Here is a 15665-nt window from a genome sequence, read left to right on the forward strand (position 1 = left end):
AACAGGTCAGCGAATGGGCCAAAACGTGCATGCACTGCCAGAAGGCCAAGGTGCAGCGGCACACCAAAGCCCCACCACAGCAGTTCCATCCCGCCCACCGGCGTTTCGACCACATTCATGTGGATATCGTGGGCCCCCTGCCAGTGTCGCAAGGAGCGCGGCACCTCCTGACTATCGTGGACCGGTTCACAAGATGGCCAGAGGCGGTCCCGCTCACCGACACCACCTCCGAATCTTGCGCCCGAGCCCTGATCACCACCTGGATATCTCGCTTTGGTGTACCGGCCCACATTACCTCCGACAGAGGCACCCAGTTCACCTCCAGCCTGTGGTCAGCTATGGCCAGCCTTTTGGGGACTCAGCTGCACCACACAGCTGCCTACCACCCACAGTCGAACGGGCTAGTGGAGCGTTTCCACCGTCACCTGAAGTTGGCCCTCATGGCCCGCCTGCGAGGAGCCAACTGGGCGGACGAGCTTCCCTGGGTCCTACTCGGCATCCGCACAGCGCCCAAGGACGACCTGCACGCCTCGTCGGCCGAGTTGGTATACGGCGCGCCCCTGGTCGTCCCTGGGGAGTTCCTACCAGCCCCACAGGGGCAAGAGGAAGATCCCGCAGCAGTCCTGGGCAGACTATGCGAGAAGCTCGGTAACCTGGCCCCCATACCCACTTCACAGCACGGGAGGCACCCGACCTGCGTACCCAAAGACCTGCAGAACTGTAAGTTTGTGTTTGTACGAAGGGGCGAGCATCGGCCACCACTGCAGCGGCCACACGAGGGGCCGTTTATGGTGCTCCGGAACAACGGGTCCACGTTCGTGCTGGGCGTTGGGGGGAAAGAGGAGGTTTTCACGGTGGACCGCCTCAAACCGGCCCATGTGGACCTGGCTCAACCGGCCGAGTTTCCGGCACCTCGGCGCAGAGGCCGACCTCCCAAGCAGGTTCTGGCCCAGACTGTGGACATTGGGGGGTGTATCGCCGGTTCTGGGGGGGGGTTATGTGGCGACCCATTTCCTGGCACATCCGAACCGGCTCACAATTAGATAGCCTACGGGGGTTTGCGAGCACAGAGCTTTGGAGCCTCTGCGCCTCGGGGGGCAGGTTGAGGGAGGCTTAAAAGTGAGGCTGGGGATTTCGAATAAAGTTTTTTCCTTCAACTGCAGTTACCGACTCCGTGTCGTAATTTTAGCGCTGCGTGTAGCACACCGCTACAATCCAAAATATAAATAGAAGTTGCAGGAGATACTCTGCAGGCCCAGCTGCATCTACGGAGAGAAAAACCAGTTAACATTCCAGGTCAAAAACCTTTCCTCAGCTTTGACGAAAAACCAGTATTTGGAAATGTCAGCAGTGTTCAAAGAGTCCCATTCATGGGTGTGGCCTAGCCAGCTGTCAAAGCTCCAGGGATATTGTTAGGTTAGCGTTGGACTTTGGCTGTTATGAAGGTCACTCTGGCCAATGGAAATCTCTCTGAGATCTCACCCATACAGGTGGTGATACAGGTAAGTGTACGTAGGGGATCAGCCCTGGGATCGCTGGCAGGTTGTCACTCAGTGAGGTAGCCTAGACAGAAACATATGGCCCACGTTTTGTACTGTGCATGATGTGAGCAACACCACAGTGTAGCAGTTAGTGTGACGCTATTGCAACTCGGCACGACAGTTCAATTCTGGCACCGTCTATAAGGAATCTCAGTACATCCACCCTGTGGAATGTGTGGGTTTTCCTCAGGTGCTCCAGTTCCCTCCCACGGTCTCAAGACGCACCAGCTGGATTAATTGTCCATTGTAAATTGTCCCATGATTAGGCTATCATTAAGTTGGAGGCTGCATCGCTGTCTGGTATGGGGTGGGGGGGGGGGAGGGCTACTGCACAGAAGCTGCAGAGGGTCATAAATTTAGTCAGCTCCATCCTAGGCACTAGTCTACAAAGTACCCAGGGCATCTTCAGGGAGCAGTGTCTCAGAAAGGCAGCGTCCATTATTAAGGACCTCCGGCACCCAGGGCATGCCCTTTTCTCACTGTTACCATCAGGTAGGAGGTACAGAAGCCTGAAGGCACACACTCAGCGATTCAGGAACAGCTTCTTCCCCTCTGCCATACGATTCCTAAATAGCCATTGAACCCTTAGACACTACCTCGCTTTTTTAATATATATTATTTCTGTTTTTAATTAATTCAATATACTTAAACTGTAATTGATTTACTTATCTATTTACTTTCACTTTTTTTTCCTTCTAAGTAACGTATAGCATTGAACTGCTGCTGCTGAGTTAGCAAATTGCGCGGCACCTGCCAGTGATAACAAACCTGGTTCTGGTTCTGGTTGCTGGTCCTATTCTGTGCTGTACCTCAATAAATAAAAATAAATAAGTAAATTGTCCCATGATTAGTTCAGGGTTGTTGGGTTTACAGGAGCGGCATGATGCAAAGGGCCAGAAGGTCCTACTCCAGGGTGTATCGCTAAACAAAATATAAATCTTGGCTTGACCGTGCAGATTCAGTGTCTGCTTTGACTGAGGAAAGCCACGCAGTGTTTTTCCCTGTTTAGGAGCTTGGCTCATATACGCTGGGGTCCACACCATCTGCTTGTAAAGGCACTTCTTTAATGGGACAGAATTTTCAATGTTTTTAATGCCCGGAGGAAGGTATTGCAACTCACCCTTAAAAAATTAACCAGGCTGCACAACTCTGCACGGGCACCAGAAGTGGTCAGACACACCACAGACTGTGTGAGTAGTCACGTTGAGCAGTCTAACTTGGAACTGCCCACAAGGCTGACACTTACATCAGAAAGTTGAATCCCGCCATGGCGTCTGGAAAATATAAATTCACATAGTTAGTTAGCATAAATCACCCCCGCCACCACAACACACAAATCAGCCGCTCCTCTCCACAGTCCCTCAGGTCTTTTTATCACCACCCACCCCATGCGCTGCCAGTTTACACTCCTACTGCACACCTCATTTTGTACCTACACTGTCCTACTGTGTTTTTGTATGCCCTGTGATACCTAGAAGAGTTCCTCTTGCCAAGAGTCACTTTGTCACTTTATCCTTTCTTGTCAGAGTCACCTCAGGTTCAGATACTCCTGAACCATCACTCAATGTATAAACGGTCAGTCCGTGTACACTCACTGGCCGATTTATTAGCTACACCGGTACACCTGCTCGTTAATGCAAGTATCTAATCAGCCGATCACGTGGCAGCAATTCAATGCACAAAACCGTGCAAACGTGGTTAAGTGGTTCAGTTGCTGTTCAGACCAGACATCAGAATGGGGTAGAACTGTAACCTAAGTGATTTTGACTGTCAGGGATTGTTGGTGAGTCGGGGTGGTTTGGGTATCTCAGAAATGGCTGATCTCCTGGGTCTTCCATGCACAGCAATCTCTAGAGTTTACAGAGAATGGTGCGAGAAATGAAAAAAAATCCAATTGAGTGGAAGTTCTATGGGTGAAAATAACTTAGAGAAGAATGGCCAGACTGGTTCAAGCAGACATGAAAGTGACATTATTCAAATAACCATTACAACAGTGGTGTGCAGAATATGGTGTCTCTGAAAACACAACATGCCAAACTTCGAAGTGGATGGGCTACAGCAGCAGACCACGAACATATACCCAGTGCTCTTTTTATTCAGCACAAGAAGCACCAATCAAAGTGACCACTCATCAGCTCGTCTAATGTATATACAACCTCACTCAAACAGTTAGTTGTGCATTACATTTTTTTAAAGACTGCTTATACATAGAGGTTTTTTTTTATTGTGTTCTTTTTTGCTTATTGTGTTTTTAATGCTGCATTGGATCCGGAGTAACAATCATTTTGTCCTCCTTTACACTCTGTACTGTAGAGTGACAGTAAACAATCCTGAATGTGGAAAATGAAATTTAGTCACAGATATCCTCCAGGAAGGAAGCTCACTAACTTACATCTGATGCTTCATTTCTTACGGAATAACCTGGTTAGCCACCTAGTTCAGGGGCAGTGAGGAGTCACAATAAGTTTTTGTCTTACCACTGACACCTACATTGCACGAGTAAATAACAGATACAATCTTTATCTGATTACATGTTGGCTCTCCCTAAAACTCCAATAGTGTGCATATTCAGGAACTGGCTCCGTGCCTGCAAACCCTTTGATTCTAATCAAATATGTCGCCGAGATTCGTCCTCGTACTACTGCCTCTATTTCCTATTATATAACCTGTTTAATATAAATGTCTCACATCACAGGAGCATAATAACAAAATGCCCCAAATGTAATTTGAACTTTCATCACTTGGACTGTGCTATTCATAGAAACATAGAAAAGCTACAGCACAATACAGGCCCTTCAGCCCACAATGCTGTGCCAAACATGTACTTACTTCAGAAATTACCTAGGGTTATACATAGTCCTCTATTTTCTAAGCTCCATGTACCTATCCAGGAGTCTCTTAAAAGGCCCTAATGTATCTGCCTCCACCACCGTCACTGGCAACCCCTTCCACGCGCTCACCACTCTGCGTAAAAAACTTACCCCAGACATCTCCTTTGTACTCACTTCCAAGCGCCTTAAAACTGCTAGCCATTTCAGCCCTGGGGAAAAGCCTCTGACTAGCCACACGATCAATGCCGATCATCATCTCATGCTATTCCCTTAGAATCATTTAATTTGTAATTGTACCTTATTTAACAACTCTGTTCTGTGTGGAAAAAAGAGGTTTCCAACTCCATTTGATATTTACTTCCAGGTGCGTAGCTGTGACGTCATTTTCCAAATGTTTAAATTTTGCTGACTCGGTCACCTTGCGTTAGCATTTCACTACTCAGTCCAACAAGCACAGGTCACGACTGTCTTTGATTCCATTTTCTTTTCAGATGTTTGTCGCCCTGCTCTTCTGGTACCAGTTCTTCTGTGGATTTTCGGGTTCAACAATGATCGACCAGTGGTACCTTATTTTCTTCAACCTTCTGTTTTCGTCCATCCCTCAACTCATCACTGGAATACTTGATAAGGATGTTTCTGCAGAAACCTTGGTGGCCCTGCCTCACCTGTATAAAAGTGGTCAGAATTCTGAGGTAAGTATTGGCTAACATACTGTCAGTTGGTTATTTAAAGTCAGTTACGTTAATGAATTCAGGAATTTAAAAGCTAGTTAGAAAAATGTCACCACAAAAGAACGTGGAAGTTTATCTCTAGAAAATGGGAACCACAGAGGCACAACACTTTGCGCAGCACTATTACAGCGCGGGGTTCATTACAGGCGCGCTCTGTAAGAAGTTTGTACGTTCACCCTGTGACCTCATGGGTTTCCACCGTGTGCCAAAATTTCCTCCCACAGTTCAATTGGTAGGGTAGTTGGTCATTGTAAATTGTCCTGTGATGGGGCTGGTGTTAAGTAGGTGGGTTGCTGGGTGGTGCAGCTCGTTAGACCAGGAGGACTTTTTCCATGCTAAATGAATAAAATAAATAATAAATAAAATTTGCCGTCTTTACTAGTCTGGCCTTTGGCAGGACTGCTCCCTCACAGTTCCAGCAGCTTGGGTTTGATCCTGACCTCTGCTCCTGCCTGCGTGAAGTTTGTACATTCTCCCTGAGTTCCCCACATCTCAAAGACATTCAGATTGATAAGTTAACTGGCCACTGTGAATTTACATTTAATCAGTCACAAGTAGAGGGAGTTGTTGGGAACATCGGAAGAATAAAATGGGATTAGTGTACTCAGTTGGCTAAAGTTCAGCATAGACTTGATGGGCCAAAGGGACTTTTTACATTCTGTACAGCTCTGACTTGAATTGCCTTCTCTAATGGCTTTATGAAGCCTCTCCATTCAAGGGCAACAGTTGGACAACGAATGATAGTCCAAACAGTCGGTTCCACATCCCATAAAAGAAATAAAAATTAAGCTATTAAACAGAGACAGAACAAATAAAATACAAGCTAACTGGTCTTAAAAAGGCAATTGATTTATTTGTAGAACTTAAAGCCACCCGACTAATAAAATCATTCTTTGTTAGCTGTAGCTGTGTGGCATCTGTTGCAAATTCTGCATGAAACCAACCATTCAATTTCCTTGCTCTTCTAGGAATACAAGCCATACATGTTCTGGATGAACATGATAGATGCCCTCTACCAAAGTATCATCTGCTTCTTCTTTCCATATTTGGTATGTTGGTTTCTCTTCTGTCTAATTAAACTCAGAAAAAAAAAACTGAGCAAAAATCAAAAACAACTTTGAACTGTTTTTTTTTTCATTTCCCTCTTGTAGGCTTTCCGGGATTCAGATGTTGATGTCTTTACCTGGGGAACACCCATAACCACCCTGGCTCTGTTCACGATCTTAATGCACCTGTGCATTGAAACTAAAACATGGGTAAGAAGTCGCTAGATGTCCGCTCTGTTCTTTTCCAATAGGTTGATATTTATTAGAGGAACTTAATGAGCAGCACAATAGCACTGCAATTAGTGTAGTCGCTTTATGGTACCAGTGGTCACCGGGGCTGGCGGCCCATTGACGCCTGTGAGGGATTTGTACATTCTCCCTGTGACCACGTGGGCTTGCTCCTACATTCCAAAGACGTATGGTTACAGTTAAGGTTAATGAGTTACGGGCATGTTACATTGATGCTGGAAGATATTGACGCTGTGGACTGTCTCCAGCACAATCCTCAGACTGCGCTGGTCATTATTGCAAACAGATGCATCTCACTGTATATTTCGATGTACATGTGACAAACAAAAGTTAATCCTTCCTTCTATAAGCTCAATGTGCAGGCATTCTCATTGTGTAGTCTATATCATTATCTCTCGATACACATACATTCGGCCCTCCTTATCCGGGGGGAGGGGGGATTGGTTCCGGGACCCCCTGCGGATACCAAAAAACACAGATGCTCAAGTTGGTGGACTTCAGGACCCAGCGGAACTCTGGAGCTTATTTAACCTGTGTCAGTGCAGTGGACTTCAGGACCCGGCGGAACTCTGGAGCTTATTTAACCTGTGTCAGTGCAGTGGACTTTAGGACCCGGCGGAACTCTGGAGCTTATTTAACCTGTGTCAGTGCAGTGGACTTTAGGACCCGGCGGAACTCTGGAGCTTATTTAACCTGTGTCAGTGCAGTGGACTTTAGGACCTGGCGGAGCTTGGGACCCGCCACCTGCACAGTTTCTGTTCCAGAAAATGATCACGATTGAAAATAAAGTGGAAATAGTAAAGCAATCAGAAAGAGATGAAACGCCATCAGTCATTGGAAAAGCGTCAGGCTACAGTCGGTCAACAATCAGAACAATTTTAAAGAATAAAGTGAGAATAATGGAGCATGTGAAAGACCCTGCCCCGATGAAAGCTACAATTATTACTAAGCAATGCAGTTGTAATTATTGAAATACATAAGTTTCTTAAGTGTTTTATATGCATAGAAAGGTAAAATATATACTATATACTAAGACAAACATTTGACTAACTGACATTAAATAATACCGGATGTACCTGTTAGAGAACTTCTGTTTTTTTTTCAATTCCCGATCCGCAGTAACCCACGCACATCCTCCCGTATACTTTAAATCATCTCTAGATTTCTTCTAATACCTAATACAATATAAATGCTATGTAAATAGTTGTTATACTGTTTTGTTTAGGGAATAATGACAAGAAAAAAAGTCTGTATATGCTCAAACAACAAGTGCCGGAGAGAGAACTTCCGGGTTTTCCCAATCCGCAGTTGGTTTAATCCGCGCATGCAGAACTCACAGATAAGGAGGGCCGACTGTAGTATAATTGGGTATTCTTGTCTAAAAACAATTAAAATTCAACTTTTTTTTTTAATTTTACTTTAAGAGCCAAGGAACTTAAAAATAATTGTAGGGGATTTAATTTTTCAGAACCAACGAGGTTGTTAAGCATGGATTGGGGTTTAGTAAGGTATTAAAACTAAGCTACACTTCATTGAAAGGATTTAACTCGTCAAGGATGATAGAAAGCATTTCAATTATTTGATATTCATGTCAATTCAATGACTTCTGCTGGTAACCGGAGCAGGCTATAACAATTCAAGCCGTGGTGGAGCAAGGAATTGCAGACAACAGCCTATGGTTTACCTTGTTTAGCTGCATGGGTGAGTCATTGATAAGCTGATATCAGACTACTTTATAACACTTAACACCAAAAATCTCACACCTCCATCATCGCCAATTCCAGGTTGTTAACACTTTACTTCACCTCCTCTTGCCTTCTTCCTAAAATTCTTCCCAAGAAGATTCCCGAGCTTCATAGTCACTAAGCTAGCACTGGGTGGAATCCGTTAGTCTCATGAGACCATGGATCTGCACCTGGAATTCCAGGGCGCAGGCCTGGGCAAGGTTGTATGGAAGACTGGCAGTTGCCCATGCAGCAAGTCTCCCCTCTCGATGACACCAATGTTGTCCAAGGGAAGAGCAAGAGCCGATACAGCTTGGCACCAGTGTCGTCGCAGGAGTTGCCAGAACGAGGTTGAAGGCAACGTCGGACTGCCTTAGGGACTCCAGCTCCGGATTTGTCCTCAGGGTTTACTCCCGAAGCCTTTCCCATGAGTGGGTATGGCCGCAAGGCAGCGGAGGTTTGAAATCAGAGTTTTCCCTCTCTTAGATGGACTGCCTTCCCAGGCTGATGAGCTCCATCTACCCGAAACACTTGTTTTAAGGCGCCAGGACCCACCTTCGCCCCTTCTCCTGTCAGTAGTAACTGTTCCACCGGGCTTAGAGGCTAAGCCACACAAGAAGGCCAGGAGTTGGACGGTTGTCAGAGGCTATATGAGGCGCATGCCCTGAGGAGCACTTTGAGATAGTGAGAGCTTGTCCCCACCACCACTGCTCAGCTTGATGGCCTTGGAAGCTAGCACGATGACCTTAATTAAAGCATAAAGGAGACTTCTACAAATAGGGTTTGGTGTTCAGAAATTCTCTTCAGTTTTCCTTCAACTGTTAATATTTTTGCATGAGTTGATTATTGTTTATTAATCTGTCAGATCTTTGTCAGTAATGTAACATTCATTTCTGACGATCAGTATTCCTTTATGTTTTCAGACTTGGATACACGTCACTTCCATTGTTTTCAGCATCGTTCTCTTCTTTACCGTCGCACTGAGCTACAATGCAGCTTGCCCTAAATGTTACCCGCCATCCAATCCATACTGGACTATGCAGAGGCTGATGGCGGATCCAAAGTTCTACCTGATCTGTGTTCTTACGCCTGTTGCAGCCTTACTACCCAGGTAACTTAACAAAGCAAAATTGGAGTGTCACTGAATGGGTGCAACCCTGACGGAATTGGATAGTGAGCTAACAAAATCCTATTGAGCACATACACCATGGTAATTGATTACTTGATTGAAAATTAGGAGAAAACAAACAGAAATGGTAAACTAATCAGCATTGAGCGTTGTGTTAGCCTAATCTGTTATAAGTAAGATCCTATCAGAATTGTGATATGGGTGATCCCACTGTCCATATTGGGACCTATATTCTGAACCTGTCCAGCTCCCAGATCCTGTGGCCTCCCTTGCAGTCACTCCTAGACCTCTGGCATCCCTTTCAGTCACTCCTAGACCTCTGGCCTCCCTTTCAGTCACTCCCAGACCTCTGGCCCTTTCAGTCACTCCTAGACCTCTGGCCTCCCTTTCAGTCACTCCCAGACCTCTGGCCTCCCTTTCAGTCACTCCTAGACCTCTGGCCTCCCTTTCAGTCACTCCTAGACCTCTGGCATCCCTTTCAGTCACTCCTAGACCTCTGGCCTCCCTTGCAGTCACTCCTAGACCTCTGGCCTCCCTTGCAGTCACTCCTAGACCTCTGGCCTCCCTTGCAGTCACTCCTAGACCTCTGGCCCAGCAGCTTCTGCAGAAGTATGTTTGACAGTCACAATTGAAATTGAAGCAGTGAACTGTGGTGCCCCAAATGATGGAAACTGAGAGAAGAATGATAATTCTTAAAATGAAACACTCTTTAGATATAATTTAATAGCAGTATTGAAATGTTTTTGATTTTTTTATGCCATTGGAAGCATTTTTCCTAGAAAAGCAAATGTTAAGTTTACCCTACGGCATACTCAACTTTTTGGTACATGTTGGGACACTGATTTGGGGCAGTATAAGATGCATCCGTGTTCCTTAAATAACAATTCTTGTGACCAAACCATGGGAAGCAACACAAGCCATTCCTTTTGGCCTTAGAGTAACTGTTTACACAAAAGCATTTATCTAGAACATCTGCTTAATGAGAGTCCAAGAATGCTACAGGCGTTCTTGACAGAGTATCATTTACACATAAATTACTAGCCTTTTGTTTCCATACCAGACCTATTTAGGTTATTCCCAATTCCACATTGTATTGAAAGGACAAGCAGGTAGGTAGAAGGGGTGGGGTGGCTCTGTCGGTAAAAAATGAAATCAAATCGTCAGGAAAAGGTGACATAGAATCGGAAGATGTAGAATCCTTGTGGGTAGAGTTAAGAAACAGCAAGAGTAAAAAATTTCTGATGAGAGTTATATGCAGACCACCAAACAGTAGTCAGGATGTGGGATATAACTTACAACAGAAGATAGAAAAGGCATGTAAAAGGGGCAATGTTGTGATAATCACGGGGGATTTCAATATGCTGGTAGATTGGGAAAATAAAGTTGGTGCTGGATCCCTAGAGAGGGAATTTGTAGAATGCCTGTGAAAAGATTTTCTAGAGCAGCTTATGATTGAGCCCACTAGGGGAATGACAGTTCTGAATTGGGTGCTGTGTAATAACCCAGATTTGATTAGGGAGCTTAAGATAAAGGAACCCTTAGGAGGCAGTGATCATAGAATTCACCCTGCAGTTTAAGAAGGGGAGAAGCTAAAATTGGATATATCGGTATTGCGGTGGTGAAAAGGGAATCACAGAGGCATGAGAGGAACTGGCTAAAGTTAATTGGAATGGATACTAAAAGGGATGTCAGCAGAACGGTAGTGGCTGTTGTTTTAGCAGGAAATTCAGAAGGCGCAGTAAAGATGCATCTCAAAGATGAAGGAGGATCAAATCAAGTTTAATTATCATTCAAACTAGACATAAATACAGCTGAACAAGACAGTGTTCCTTTGGAGGCAAGGTGCAAAACATTCAAAATAGCAAATGAAACGGTGCACATGAGCTCGATTTCACTGCTTAAGAGAAGTTTGGACAGGGACATGGATGGGAGGAGTATGGAGGGCTATTTTCCGATTGCAGTTCAGTGGGACTAGGCAGATTAAATGGTTCGGTATGGACTAGATAGCCGAGGGCCTGTTTCTGTGCTGTACTTTGCTATGACTATGACTAACTGTATCATAATTACTGGAAAAGTCACTGAACAGTTGCATGTGTATAAATGATTAGATCAAAATACAGGCAGCCGTAGGGAAGTTAAACTAAAAGAAAAGTACAAGAAAAATAACAATTCTAAACCCTAATCCAATTTCTTTCTGTAAAATTATTTTTGCAGATACCTGTACCGAGTCTTTCAAGGCACATTGTTTCCCACACCAGTCCAACATGGCCGCCAGCTGGACAAGCTGCACCCTGCTGTGTGGAGACATTCCAATAAGTGGAATGTCCCAGGCAGTTCCTCAGTTATGCCGAAACCTGATTTGGTGAGCCCTCCTTCAACACACTCCGGAGTAGAAGCAGTCGGTTCCTCATCAAGCAATAGCCAAAGTGCTCCTAGGGATGCAAACCCGACCTCTAAAAGACCAGGAAGGAAGGAACTGGCACCAGAAGTAGAAGATACCTGTATGGCTGCCAGAGATTCTGTAGAAAGCGCAAAGCTCTCCATTCCAAATGGCAATTCATCGTCAATCCAAAACAGACTGTCACATGTTCACGATGCCCAGCTTACTGAGTCGGTTTCAGAGCTGCCTTTGATAGAAGACGGTATACCATTGAGTCCTTCCATTGGGAAGGACCAATTAAATTTACATTTACCAAACTGGAAGACACTTCCACCATCTACCAATGATACAACTCATACATTACATTCCTCAACACAGACACAGACTTCAGAAGGTGAGATATTTGTGCCGGGATTCATGGTGCTGGAGGGTGCAAATCTCTCTCAAGGAATGTTTCAGAACCGTTCCTGCACTTCACCTCAAATCGTCCGGACAAAGTCATCAGAAGAGGTTCCTCTGGAAGGGATTTCTCTATGACAAAAGCAGGCTGCTTCATGTGCCTTTATTTTTAATTTTGCACAGTTTAAAATTATAGTATGATAAAACTTTGTATTTAATTCTAGATTATCTTTTCATAAGTCTCAAATAAGAGAAAATGTTATTTTATAATTTGTACACATAGAAGAATATAAGATCGTGCAGGATTTAATATATAGTTATGTGAAATAGTGCGGTTTTCAAAGTGAAGCTTGCGTCACTGAGAGTGTGCTCCTGAATGTCATTGAAAGGGTCAAGAACAAGGAATCAGGACTAGAAAATGAGGAGCTGGTCATTTAAAACTGACACACATAGAAATCACTTCTCGGTGAGAGTCAGTCTCTGGAATTTTCTGCCCCTAAGGTGGTGGAGGCCAGATTATTTAAAGTAGAGATAGATGAATATTTGGAAGATAGACAGGTATGGGGAACAGGCACGGTAGCGGAGCTGAGATCAGCATAGATTAGCACTAATCATATTGAATGGCAGGGGAAGGTGCGAGGAGCCAGTTAACCTACTCCTGCTCCTATTTTCTTGCATTCCTGTACTCAAACCATGTCTCCAAACAATTATTTTCCCTGTCATCATTTCTCTAGATGGAAACCATCTGGGTTTGAATAAACCAAAGGGAGATGGTCATAATTAAATAGTCATAGCAGGTGTATAGTAGTAAATATCCATGGATCACATCATTAGGGAGATTTTCATTTGTTTGCTATAAACAAAACCTAGATATTATGTGTGTATATACAGGTATGGATAACCTGCCAGTTTGTCCATCTGTTCTTGGAAAAAATCAAAAGCAGCTAATCTGCATGTCTGTCTCTTGCACTAATGACAGGTCTAAATTTATCAGTGTGGGTGAACTCTTGTGTTTCCACATTTAAATTGAAAGTCTCTATGTAAATGTTAAATTGTAACTGCAGCTCTCCCCTAAGGCAGTTCAGGCAGGGTGTGTAATCACAGCAGGACAAGATTATGGAAATAGGATTAAGCTATTTGGTCCCTCTATGTTGTTATATCATTCCATTCCAAATGACTCAATTCAGTATAATACTCACAAAATGCAGGAGGAACGTAGCAGGTCAGGTGGCATCAGCAGAACAGACAACCAGTGTTTCGGGCTGGGACACTTCATCACTCCTCTGGACTTCCAGCATCTGCATAACTGTTTTTATAATTGTTTTTATAATTTCACTATAACTTGGTTTACAGAAACCTACCTGTCCTAGATGTAAAGTTTCTTATAAAACTTTGCTGAAGGGGATCCCACAATTCTGCCTAGAGATGTGTTTCCCAATAAGGACGTGATTCTAATTTTAAGATTAAATTCTGTAGTTCTATAATTCTTGATCACTTCACATTATCATATTGGTTCATATTTACAGAAGCTGCAGTTTTTATGGAACGAATACTTTTATGAACTGAGAGCTACATCAAGCCTAGAAGTTATTATCCGCCATTTGCCAAATGTGACCTTGACTTTGATATCAAAGCAAGGTCAACTATATTGGATCCACAATACAGAAACAATCCATTAGGCTTAAATTGTCCATTTCACTATTTAATGACTATCCCACTTTAGTGAACACTGTCAGCACAACCCTTTGCTTTCTTTTGGTATGTATCACATTTCCTTATTAGTTGGACCATAATTTGGCTATTGTTACTTCCCATTTAACATGTGATCACACACTAAAGTATGTTGATAGAATTGATAACTGTTTAATGATACATGAGTAATAGGATCGTGAGAACACAGAACAGTACTACACAACACTAGTGATCCGTAATGTCTGTATCAAAATGTTCTGGGCATACTGACCACATTTAAAACATATATGGTACTCTCCTGTAATCACCCTGGTTGTGCCTGTGTGGTTTGGGTCAAGGTCCAAGTTGTGAAATATTTACAACATGACTTCAGCAGTTCTCAGGAGAAGGAGCAAAAGTGGGTTTTGGCTGGAAATGGAGATACATTAAATCTAAGCATTATTTTTTACTGGCTGGAATACAAGTGTCTATTGCCATCAAAGCCAAAGGGTGCATTGGAATGTATTTCTCTCTACTCAAAAACGAGTTTGTCTTCAAATGTAAAGCAGCTTTATAAATAACCAATCAGAGAAGGTTAATGACATTGGCCTTTAATAAGGTTGTTTCACATTGTGAGACACTGCTTGTTTTAGAGTGGGACAAAACTGGTCCAATGCACGATTAGGCTATTATTGCAGGCCATCTAACACGTGAACACACACTACAGTGTATTGAATCGATTGGTAACTATTTAATGATACATAAGTAATAGGGTCACGAGGACATACAGTAGAACGGTACTGCACAGCACCTACGATCCGTACTGTGTCCACCAAAATGATTGGTATTACTGAGGTGAAAACACAAAACACTGGAAGCACTCAAGATGTCAGACTGCATCTCTGGAAAGAGGAAGAAAAGTCATGCTTCTTGTTGAAGATGCTCTGTCCAGACTCAAATGTTAGCTCCGTTTCTCACTCCATAAATATTAACTGATCTGCTTCCAGTCTTTTCTGCTTTTGGTTCAAACTTACAGGGGCTGCAGTTTTTATTGTGTCAGTGAGATATTGATCTCCTCATGTGCCTTTTATTTAAAGAATTTTGAAATAACAAACAAAATGCTGGCACAACTCAGTGGGTCAGGCAGCATCTGTGGAGGGATGGCGATGTCTATTAACACTGTCCTGCAGTAAGGTCCAAGCGAAGTACCTCAGCCTGAAACATTCACTGGCCAGTTTCTTCCACAGATGCTGCCTGACCTACTGATTTCTTCCAGTATTGTTTGTTACTGTGGATTCTAGCACCTGCAGTCTCTTCGGGTCGTTATTTGTTGAAATTGAGCTAGAAAGAAACTCAGTTAGCTGCTGTATATAACTTTCGCAATGGAAATATATTGGAATTATTTCAGAAGTGCAGCTTTTAATAACTGGAAAGAACTTTTCCAGCCTTGGAGTTCAGTGCGCGGGATACATAATAGCTTTTTGAACTCCATTTGTAGAGAATGTGTTCCATTCTGCCTATTCTGTCATATTTGCCTCGTTTAGAGGTAGTTTTGGAATCTCAGAGGGTACTTGTTCCCTCTGAGACTAAATTATATTGGTCAGTAACTTACTATTATTATTGGTTTATTATTGTCACACATACCAAGGTACAGTGAAAAACTGTTTTGCAATAAATCCATACAGATCATTTCAGTACAGCAGTGCCTCAAGGTAATATAGAGAATGCAGAGTTACGAAGTTCAGTGCAGGCAGACAATAAGGTACAATGTCATAACAAGGTAAATTGGGAGGTCAAGGTTTCATCTTATTGTCGTGGACCGTTCAGTGGTCTTACAACAATGGGGTGGAAGTAGTCCTTTATCCTGGTGTTACGTGCTTTCCAACTTCTGCCCGATGCAAGTCCTACTTTACTCCCCAAACCACAAGTGGTGCATTAGATGATAACCTTGCCATTTCTTTAAC

General features: G+C 43.5%; 1 protein-coding gene across 1 annotated transcript in view; it reads left to right on the forward strand.

Annotated features, from left to right (window-relative positions):
- atp10a (ATPase phospholipid transporting 10A) overlaps positions 1–12282 on the forward strand; it is a 229342-nt gene extending 217060 nt beyond the window's left edge. Inside the window, exons 16-20 of the mRNA XM_059963855.1 lie at positions 4864–5064; positions 6072–6152; positions 6255–6359; positions 9046–9233; positions 11466–12282. Coding sequence (XP_059819838.1) covers positions 4864–5064; positions 6072–6152; positions 6255–6359; positions 9046–9233; positions 11466–12168 — 1278 coding nt within the window. The 3' untranslated portion in view covers positions 12169–12282. The remainder of the gene's footprint in view (positions 1–4863; positions 5065–6071; positions 6153–6254; positions 6360–9045; positions 9234–11465) is intronic.
- The last annotated feature ends 3383 nt before the right edge of the window (positions 12283–15665 follow it).

Source organism: Hypanus sabinus, chromosome 3 (genome assembly GCF_030144855.1).
Source record: "Hypanus sabinus isolate sHypSab1 chromosome 3, sHypSab1.hap1, whole genome shotgun sequence".
Taxonomy (NCBI): domain Eukaryota; kingdom Metazoa; phylum Chordata; class Chondrichthyes; order Myliobatiformes; family Dasyatidae; genus Hypanus; species Hypanus sabinus.